At 38.9% G+C, this 11,032-nt stretch overlaps 1 protein-coding gene across 1 annotated transcript; it reads left to right on the top strand.

Annotated features, from left to right (window-relative positions):
• The first annotated feature begins 4,446 nt into the window (after window positions 1-4,446).
• mafba (v-maf avian musculoaponeurotic fibrosarcoma oncogene homolog Ba) lies at window positions 4,447-8,046 on the top strand. Its single transcript, XM_051096749.1, has one exon. The coding sequence runs from the start codon at window positions 4,893-4,895 to the stop codon at window positions 6,090-6,092; it is 1,200 nt and encodes a 399-aa protein (XP_050952706.1). The 5' UTR covers window positions 4,447-4,892; the 3' UTR covers window positions 6,093-8,046.
• Window positions 8,047-11,032: the final 2,986 nt, after the last annotated feature.

Here is an 11,032-nt window from a genome sequence, read left to right as displayed (position 1 = left end):
GACAATATTCTTATTCTATGTCATACAATAATATATCCATATTTTACTGAATTTTGGATCAGGCGCAAAATATGAAGTACATAATTCATAAAATATTATTTTGCATTACATTTAAGCACATTACTGTTGCCACAACAGAGACAGACATAAAACTTTTGTTTAATATTTTTATTTTTATTTTTTTTTTGGGGGGGGGTCATGAATAACACAAATATCTTGAATTGATTATATAAATAATATAAATGTAATATTTTACCGCTTTGAGATTTGTTGTAATATAAACGCATGTCTTATTCGTAATCACATTGGTTGGAAATAAAGTGCGCCCGATAATACGAATAATAATAACCGCTTAATCTGGCACAAAGCCAAAAAGCAACATTTTGAAATATCGTTTTTCCAATCATTTGTATTTTCTAATACCCCTGTATTTTAGGTCTCTTTTAGGTGCATTCATATAGTAAATTATGGATATTAATAATAAAGACAGTATATAACGATGATTGATGATAATGAGGTAGTGATTATCATGTAGGTCAGACAGAATCCTTAAGCCAGAGATAAACCATAATTCCATGTCTAATAGCTGTATCCTTAATTTTTCCTTAGTCACTAGTACATCATAATTCAAAGCCTTCTTTGACTGACAGAGCCGTATTTTATAAAGGCGTGCACGAACTGTTTTCTTTTCTAACAACTGAGAAAGTCGGATTATGTTAATAGACGTGCATGTTTAATAATACCGTGCAAAGTACTAGTATTTATCTCTTTTACGTGGCGCAGTATCAGAACAAAGTGTTCGATGTTATAATAAGATGATTTCATAAAATACATTGATGCCAGAAACAGCAATGCGTGCAGTTTTCTAATAAAATCCCACGTGTCTTAAAATAAGTGTCAATCACAAATAGGCCATCGCTTTTTGGGTCAAATATGAATTTGTCTCAAACAGTGGAAGTGTAATGTTACATGTAACTTTTCGAATAGAGCAAATGTGACACTTTTTTTTTTTTCACGGAACCTGAATATGTACATTCATTTATTCATTCATTCATTCATTCGTGTGTTTGTTTGTTTGTTCTTTGCTCGTTTGTGTTTTAACAACTGCCAAGCTTGATTTAGTCTCTGCTCAGGTGTGTCTGCAGGTTTTGTCCACTAGGGGCGTCATACTCTTGTAAATATTTCGGCTGCTGGTTGTGAAGTTACTGACTTTGTGAAAGTGGATCGCTCTCTGATTTCATCCGGCGTCACTGCGCTACACATTCGATATCAAATCACCTGCACTCGGATTCGTCTGTCGTCTTTTTCTCCTCGATATTCTATAGCATGTACCAGAGCAATGTAAGTCTAAATATGTGTCTTTATCCCTTTATCCCTATTATATCAACTGCTGATCTGCTTGTCTATTTATTTTCCGTTCGTGTTTGAATGCGTTGCTGATTCTATCTTCTATATTACTTTTACACGCATTTATACGCTGATAATGTTTATAGTGTAAACACTTTCGCTTAAAAAAGTAAACATGCTTTGAATCTCTTGAGTAATTATTTTTAAACGCTTCCACTGATAATGCATTATTACATCACATTAGTATTATTTTAAAGATGATAACACTTTTTCATTGGTTTGAAACGTAAATAAAATGTGTGTATTTTATTTTTAATTTTTCTTTTAAATATGGAATTTCATGACATGACTGTAACTGGCAGTAATAAGAAGAATCTTCAAGAGACGTTGTTTTGTCACGTCTCGATTTTCAGTAACGCTAAATTTATTCAAGTTTTTTTTTTTTTATAGTCGTGTCTGTTACATATTGATAACCACCTCTTCTAATAGATGATGTATTCTGTTTTCCACTATCCTCTTCTAGAAAGCAGAGCACGAGACCTTTCGCAACCGCCCATTACCTGTGTGTGTCCCAGGAGGAGATGAAGAGGAAACAAGAGAAGACAGAATAATTTCTCTGTCTGTCTGTCTGTCTGTCTGCATCTCTCCTTCCCACACACACGAACACACACGCACAGATCTAATGAAATCATTTAATATTAAATGTCAGTTTTCCCATGAAAGTCTTTTGCAATGTTATGAACTAAAAACAACAAAAATGCACTCGACATGCCATCACACTTGCAAAAAATCCAGTCATGAGTTACAGTGAGAGTAGTGAATATTTCATACTTATCTTAATGTCAACGGCTGAACGTCCTATGTCCTTATGAGCGGTAAAAACAAAAACAACAACAACAACAACAACAACAACAAAAAAAAGTAGCCAAAAACAGCATCCTTTCCAAGCCAGGCATCTGAGGCCTGGGACATCCACCGACATGCGGTCCATAACGTCTCCCTTTGACAACTGCTCTATGGAACATCTCTGGGCTGATTTTATTTCTCTTATTCATTCCTAAAAATCGTAGGATGGGAATCTCATTAGGCCAAATAAGCGTGCATCAACACTTTTTCCGCTGTCCATAAGCAAGAGGATCACTTAATAGATCATTAACCACCAATATGCTGCTGACATGAGAGTTTTTCAGCATCTCCTCTCCATTAGAGAGAGAGAAACCAGTAGCGGGGAGTCTGAAAGAATCAGAGCGCATGACTGTACGGGCCCGATGCCGCGTGATGGGGCCCGGTACCGGCAGATTGAACAGGTTTCCTCGACTGATTTATGATCGTTTGGAGTGATGCGGTGTGAGATCTGGCTTTTAGGGGTTTGTATTAGTAAACAGCGATAAAAGAATTAACAGCTGACATTGTAGCTGACGTGGAGATGCGATGCAGTGACATGTTTTGTGACATGGGTGAGTAAAATTCGCAATGAACGACAAAAAGAAAAACATATTTTACATGATAGTGGATACAGACTTAAAATACAATTTAAATAGCTATTTACAAAACCATATATTAAATACATATATATATATATATATATATATATATTAAACGTGAAGGGATACGTAATAATTGGTAAGTGACGCTTGAATAATAATGTAAACATACAATTTTTGCATTTTTTTTTATTTTGCCGAATAAACTGACCAGACTAATTGCATCGGATTTTTTTTTAGCAGGATCATTTCTGCTACTCTTTCTTAAAGTTAGTTATATTAATACCTGATCAAAGACGGCGTAATAGTAAATGGCAAATAGCGGAAAATGCGTAAAGGAGTCAAATAAAAATAGGGGAAATGAAGGAAAGGAGGAAATGTCATTTATTAACTAAATAAAGAAAAGTAAATATAGAATTTGTCTGTCCTAAATAGGAATAAAGACAGTAAGGCTTTATTAAGGTTAGTCGTATTTGCATTCTACTTAGTGATATTTAAGCAGTAAACTTTATGTAAACATTTCAATAAATACTTAATGTATTTGCGTATTTGACTTGTGCCTAACAAAAATAACCAGTAGCCTTAAACACAACGCTGGAACCATGTCTGTTATGAAAGATGTATTATCAATACACTCGTTGATGCACAATGCGTCTTTTACTCGAACGCAAAAGTTTTAGGTCTAGTAACTTTAAATTTCATAGTTATGCTAAATATTTATTTATTATCATTAATCCTTACTTTTTCACAGATAAACTAACTTATCTTAAATTCATGCCGCCCTATATAAATATAAGACGAGCAGCAGCGCACGAAACGAGCGCACGGCAGGTGAGAGCGGCAGTGATCGGATGCGCCACATGAGGGCAGCGTTGGGTGAGTTTTCATGAATCTAGCGTCATCCGCAGCGCAATAGCAGCCTTTCTCTTCAGCTTGTCGTGTTGGAAATTCAGAAGTCAATAAATATAACAATAACACATACACCTGATGGGTCCCAGGCGTCCTCGTTCACGCAAATCACCATCATCATTAATACAATTTACAACAACGACTTTGAATATCTCTGTGATATTTACTAGCAGCCTATATTTTTAATAAATAGCCTATGCTAAATAATAATAATACTTTTTTTTTTTTTTTTTTTTTTTTTTTTCTCAAATCACATAAACACATACATGTTTGTTTAGTTGAGTACTTTTGACACAGGTGATTAAAGCTTTACTGTCATTAGGATTTAACGACAACTGTGTTGAATGAAGCATTGCGCAAAAGTTGGTTGATGTAACAAGCTGCTGTTTCATGTTTACAGAATAACTAATTAAAATAAAACACTTTCACAAAACATCTCAATGGTTTGTTTTCATTTTAAACGTGCAATGAAACTAGCTCATTTAGAGTTGTTTTAAAACCGGATCCGGATGCAAGAGCATAAAATAGAGTAAAAGTTTTTATAAGAATGCGACGTTTTGAAAATATGGCCAGTTCCAGCATTTTGACTTTGCATGTAGTACAACACAAACGGCAGCTCGTTAGGCGCGCATATCCAATCAGTCAATACACGAAATACCACTCTCCCTTTCTTCATCCCGTCAGGCGACAACACACAAACAACGCTCATTATGCTAATTCCCCCGATCTGACTGGTCGCTAGCCTCCTCTGACGTCACGGGCGCGTAGACTATAACAGTACAGAGGGCTCTGGCGTCCTGCTACAGTCTGAATACTCAGGAGTGAGTGCGAGTGCGAGCTAAACTCTCTGCGGTGCAGAGCTGGAAAAACACAGCACCCATCCACCTCAACGCTGCTTCGCTGGCTTAAGGACATATTTTGGAGTATCCGGGATCGGGACGGGAGCCCTTGTCCGGTACTCATTTTTGCTTTTTATTTATGTTTTGAGTTCAAGTCCGGCGACGGGACTTGACTTTCTCCGGTCCTGTCCAAAGACTGCAGCTGTCGAGCTCTGTGCGTCCATATGAGGCAAATGTCTTTCGCAGTGCATTAGTCCAGAAAGTTTTTTTTTTCTTTGCTTTCTCCTGTTTGAACATTTGCGAGTGACTCTGCATGCTCCAGCGCCGGAGCGCGTCGCGTTCGGAGACCCATCCAGAAAATTGCATGCGCCAAGAGGTGGAAGAGAAGCAAAATTCGTGTTTTGCGACGCTGGTAAACACTTTGCTGAAGAACAGGGACACAATGAGCGCCGATCTCGCCATGGGGCCCGAGCTGCCCACCAGTCCGCTGGCGTTGGAATATGTCAATGACTTTGATTTGATGAAATTTGAGGTGAAGAAAGAGGCCATGGCGGGGCACGACCGCTCCAACATACGGCAGTGCAATCGCCTCCAGCCGCAGGGCTCCGTGTCCTCCACTCCGATCAGCACCCCGTGCAGCTCCGTGCCGTCCTCGCCGAGCTTCAGCCCCACGGAACAGAAGAACCATCTGGAGGAGCTGTACTGGCTGCCGGGCGGCGGGTACCCGCAGCAGATCGACCCGCAGACGTTAAGCCTGACGCCCGAAGACGCGGTGGAGGCTCTGATCGGTGCCACGGCCCACGGGCACCCTCCGCCCCCTCATGTGCAGCAGCAGTTGCAAGCAGGAGGCTTTGAGGGATACAGGGGCGCGCATCACCACCACGGCCACGCGCAGCAGCAGCAGCAACAGCAGCAGCAGCACCATCACCACCACCAATACGGCGCGATCCCCCATCACCCCGACGACCTGCCAGGTCACCCCGGCGCCCACGGCCACCACCACCATCACCACCACCACCACAGTCAGGACCCCGACAGCCCGTCTCCTACCTCGCCCGGGTCCCACCAGCAGCTCCACCACCGTCACCACCACCATCACCACCCGCACGGCCACCCCGGCCAGCAGGGTCACCACGGCGTGGGGGCCGGCCTAAACGTGGAGGACCGCTTCTCCGACGAGCAGCTGGTGTCCATGTCCGTACGGGAGCTCAACCGACACCTGCGGGGCTTCACCAAGGACGAGGTGATCCGCCTGAAGCAGAAACGCCGGACCCTGAAGAACCGGGGCTACGCGCAGTCGTGCCGCTTCAAGCGAGTGCAACAGAAGCACGTGCTGGAGAACGAGAAAACCCAGCTCATCAACCAGGTAGAGCAGCTCAAGCAAGAGATCAACCGGCTGGCCCGAGAGAGAGACGCCTACAAACTCAAATGCGAGAAACTGACCGGAGCGAACGGGTTCCGCGAGGCAGGATCCACGAGCGACAACCCGTCCTCTCCAGAGTTCTTCATGTGAGTGCGTGTGTGTGTTTCCTATGCCTGAGAGACATTGCGCTCATTCAGATAACAGCAGATACAGTACTCGTATTAGAAGAATAATCCACAAGAAATAATAATCTCATATGTAATCATCGCCACCGACCTTGGCAACTAAAATACGAAGAACATGTTAGAATGTTTTCTGGGAAATGTAGATTAGTTGCTTGTAGTACTTTTACCCCTTTCGTAGAGATCTCACAACAAAAAGAAAAGCGAAGAACTGGCTTTTGTATTTAGGATAACTTCAGATAGAACCTTCTTTCCATCATCTGGTTTGTTCTCGGTTGTTCAGGAAAAAGAAAAGAAAAAAATCTTTGTGCAAAGCGGGGAGAGAAACTTTGGACTTTTTTTCCCTCTTGGCCAGAAAAGTTGAGAGCACCACAATATGCAAAACCTCCCTTACTTCTCCTGTATAACCCGCCTGAGTGAGGCGACAGGGGGAACTTTATGCAACATCTCATTGGTTTATTGCCTGCTTGGTTATATATAGATATATATTAAAAAGAAAAGGAAAAAAACGACAAAAACAAACACATAAATCTGCATTAAGATATTAATCCTGCATGCTGGACATGTATGGTAATAATTTCTATTTTATACACTCTCTCTTTCTTTCTTTCTTTCTTTCTCTTTCTTTCTTTCTTTCTTTCTGTTCATTATGTATCATAAAGAGCATGTTTTTGATCTTTAGCTCTTTTTTGGGGATATGAGACTGGCTCTCCGGTCGCTCATTGTATGGGTTCATTTGGACTTGTAAATATATGCAACAGCAAACCTACAAACCGACGTCGAAGAGCTGATTGTTTTCCAACTTTTTTGATTTGTTTTCATGTTTGGGGAATGGATTTCCAGTGACGGGCATTTTGCAGTTGCATTTAAAGCAAGCAAACTTTGTAAAAGAAGCGCACTTTTGGGGTAATGATTTTTGGTATTGGCAGTTTTCATTTCGACTTTTTGATTGTTTCTTTGTTTTAGCAGAAACCGCCTTTAAGGAAGACATACCGCACACGCACATTTAGTCATAAGTGAATTTAAAGCACGCCTTTCTTTTGAACTGGTGCTCATAGTCTCACGTCTAGTTGTAGCAAGACACAAGAGAGTGTGTGTGTGTGTGTGTCTGTTTTTTTTTTTTCCTCTCTCCTTTTTTCATGCAGGCTGTTGCATAATCTATTGCTATTCTATAATATAAGAGCAATACTTGTAGGTCGTATCTTTTTTGATGGGTAGGATTTCAACGAATGGGCACACTTTCATCGACATTTTTTTGAGCTATATGAGCTGCCAGTTTTATAAACCAACATTTCAAAATGTAGTTATTATAATCCAGCTCGAGGGTGTAGGCTTCCTAAATCAGGGGTTTGTGTATTATTGCCTAACATGAAAACTACGCATGTATTTCAATGGAGAGTTTCAATGATCAATGTTAAATGTTTTCCTTTATTTTTTTTTCTGCCGGTCAGTAAAAAATAAGGGATTCAGGTTCTGCATAATCTCAAAATGAAAATTATATGTCTCATGTTATTGTTCTGTTTTTTGTTTGTTTTATTATTATGTCGAGATTCTGGTTCTGCTGGCCAGATGCATAGTTTTTATTTTAATGATTAAATTAACAAACTGTCAGATCATATTGAATAAGCATGGTGCTTGCATCTAAGAAATATTGTTAAAAAGTCATGCATTTAACAATCTTTTTGGTTTATTAATGATTCAACTGTGTTGAAATCAAATGTAAACTGCAGCAGCGGGTTGTTGTTTTGTTTGTTAATTTCATGTATTATGAGGGGATCAATTTTCAAATCTGTTTATATAAATGGAAAAAAATGAATAGAGTTCAATTCGGACTGTTCCATTCAGGCTGGTTTCTGTTTCGTTTTTGCTGTTTTTGGAAGAAATGGTTTCCTATTTTGCTTATTAAAGTCAGTGAAATGGCATTGATTTCGTAGCCACTCATTTTATGCGTCAATTCCTGTGTCTGTCAAAAGTTACGCAACGTTTCGGTTTACTGTATGCCGCATTCTTATCACGCATCACTGCAATCCAGTAATCAATTAGTCATCAATCAACTTTTATTGAAAATTTGGCAGAGGAACGATATTTCCGTGGGGTTGTTTGAGTGGGTGTTGTCCTGCAGACCGTCTCTCGCTGAACTTTGAGCTCAAACGACCCAGATGCAGAAACGCGCTCTCACTTTTAATGACGGGACTCGGTATTTGAGGAGAGTTAAACTTAACGTTTTATTTAAACATATTAACATATAGATCATCCCTTAATAAGAAAATATATATATATATCTCCAAGGCATGCCTTCTTTTTTTTTTTTTTTTTTTTTTAGGTTGAAATACTTTGTATCAGTTATTTAAATAGGCTGTGCAATGCATTAAGGGTGTTTTAGGCAATTTTACATAATTTAAAAGAAAAAAGAGAGACAAATAAAGCTAAAAGCAGAAGCTGTGCGAAGTCTCTCTCTCTCTTCTTGGTGTGTGTTTAGGCCTTCAGTTGCGTTGCGACCTGCAGGATTTGCAACGCCTGCAGAAATCCAGCGCGCACGTGTGCTCGGTAAAATGAGATCTTTGACCTTGCGCTCAAAGCCCAGACTGTGGGAACAGGACAATTAACCCTTCCGACGCTCAATACAACAAACATTTTCATAATTTAAACTTATTTAACGACTAGTGTGCATATTTTGGTAATATTCACAGGCTATAGAAAAATTAGGCGCATTCGGCTTGAGGCCAGTGATGCTACGCAGACAAATTCTAAACAGTACTACACTATAGGCACATAGCAAGTAAGCAAAATGTACTACAGAATATATGTAATGTGCAATTAGTGGAAACCAGGGCTAGCTGTCATACTATACTCTAAAGTGAATATTTCTTACTGAGAGATAAATTTTTAATTAATTTCTTTCTTTTTGCCTATAAAATACATAGCGTTAAGTATTGTCTCATGTCTTGTATGTCAGCGTAGCTAGTTTTGTTGTCTTAGCTTGTAACACAGCTGCTATTAGGATTGAGGACAGAATTCACACGAATTATTCAAACATTTTTAAACTGGGGTTTTTACAAAACCACTGCATAAGAAAACAAGAATTTGTGTAATTGTGACATAGTCCTGATGCTTAGCCTAATTACACAACACACAGATATATTGTTATTATTACTATATGGACATTGAAATTAGGATAAAAAAAAAAAAAAAAAAAAAAAAAAAACTTAAAGAAAAGTAGATATCCAATTAGGCACTGGTTTCTAAACTAACATCATACGGTGACGAGGAAGATTTAGAAATAGATGAAGAGACGCGTTACACTGTTAGTGTGACTATCGCAAAGCTATGGTTGAGTTTTTACAGTAAGCGGAGCCTGTTTTGAGAGCTTTGCCGCTCTTCTCCAGAGCATGAGAGAAGGACAAGGGAGAGTGTTGTTAGGATTTCCTGACGGTTTTCAGTTTCTGGTGTCAGAACATTATCTGCCATGTGTCTGCACAATCTCAAGGGCAGGGCGAAAGTAGCGAGGCCTGAGCCAGACGCCTCACTGAGCCAAGAGCACAACTCCCACAACAACCTATAGAAAGAGCACATTATTGCACAATGACCCACTGATAATAATAATAATAATAATAGTATAATTTCTGACTGTATTCATAGAAGACATGCAGTGTAAAGTATTTGTTTCATAATTGTTTACTTTTATTTTATTGTGCTCAAGCCTTGATAGTTGTAATGATGTAAGAAGTGAACCTTGTTATGAGAATATCAATTCAAATGTGCTGCAATTATATTTCACCGCTGTAAATATTGACAGAGATAATTGTGCAGTAAAAAAAAAGGAACATGCATAGACCAACCTTTTACATTCTCTTTGGGATTAAATGTTCAATTATTATGAAATTTTAGTGTCAAAAGGAAAAATCAATTACACTCACTGTTGCTTTTGTTCAATAAGCTCACAAATTGTTATTGATTCTAATCGTTAGTACACTGTAGAGTGGGATGCTTATTCTTGTTTTTTTTTTTTTAATATATAGTTCTCCGACTCTGCGCAAAGATACCGAATGCACAAAAAAGAGGTTGAGAAACAAAGAAGGAAGGAAAAAAGAGTAAAAGCAGAAGGGTTTAAGAATGATAGAAGGTGAACGCATTGACGTATTGACCCCAGTGCACTTGAAAGCCCTGAGACCTGAGTGTTATTGGCATGACTTTCAAGTACTTATGTAGAACAGGTGTACACATGCAACTACACATGCATGCACACAAAAGTCTGTAACCGAAGACTGACAGAAACACACACAGAATATCAATGTAAAGGCAGCATGCATATCAACAATTATGCAATCAGATCACACATGGGCAACAAGGACGCACACAGATTTACACAGCATTACAAATGAATAGAATAAAACATACATTCTACCACACAAATCATAACAGCAGACAATATCTGTCATAGCGTAACTACAGAGAACACCTCACAAATCCATACAGGCAAAACCTCACTTCAGACTGTCAGTTTATGCTGCTACCAGAAGAGATTTCACTAATCGTCCTCTCACCAAGGAGAAGTTCAAGCTTAATACTGAAGCATCAACACTCACCACTTTTGCTCTGTCTTATATTTCAAATATTTATATATCAGTTTCCCTTCACAGGGCTATTATATGTCGCTCAGAAAGTCATATCAACTCTTGACGGTATAGGTCAGGCTTTAGAATTGATACTATAATAGTTTGGAAAAAAAAAAAAAAAAAAAAAAAAAAAAAAAAAAAAATCTGTTAGGGTTTTGAACACATCCGAACACATCATATGGCTAACTTCTAATAACCACTGATGGTTGACTGTGTCAGTGTTATAACAGTGTAATAACACATTCATTAATAGTGGTGCATATTGTATATTTTGATGTGTTGTCAAAAAAAC

This window comes from Labeo rohita, chromosome 23 (assembly GCF_022985175.1).
Source record: "Labeo rohita strain BAU-BD-2019 chromosome 23, IGBB_LRoh.1.0, whole genome shotgun sequence".
Taxonomy (NCBI): Eukaryota; Metazoa; Chordata; class Actinopteri; order Cypriniformes; family Cyprinidae; genus Labeo; species Labeo rohita.
The sequence above is the reverse complement of the archived record's forward strand: the minus strand, read 5'-3'. Positions and strand labels throughout refer to the sequence as shown.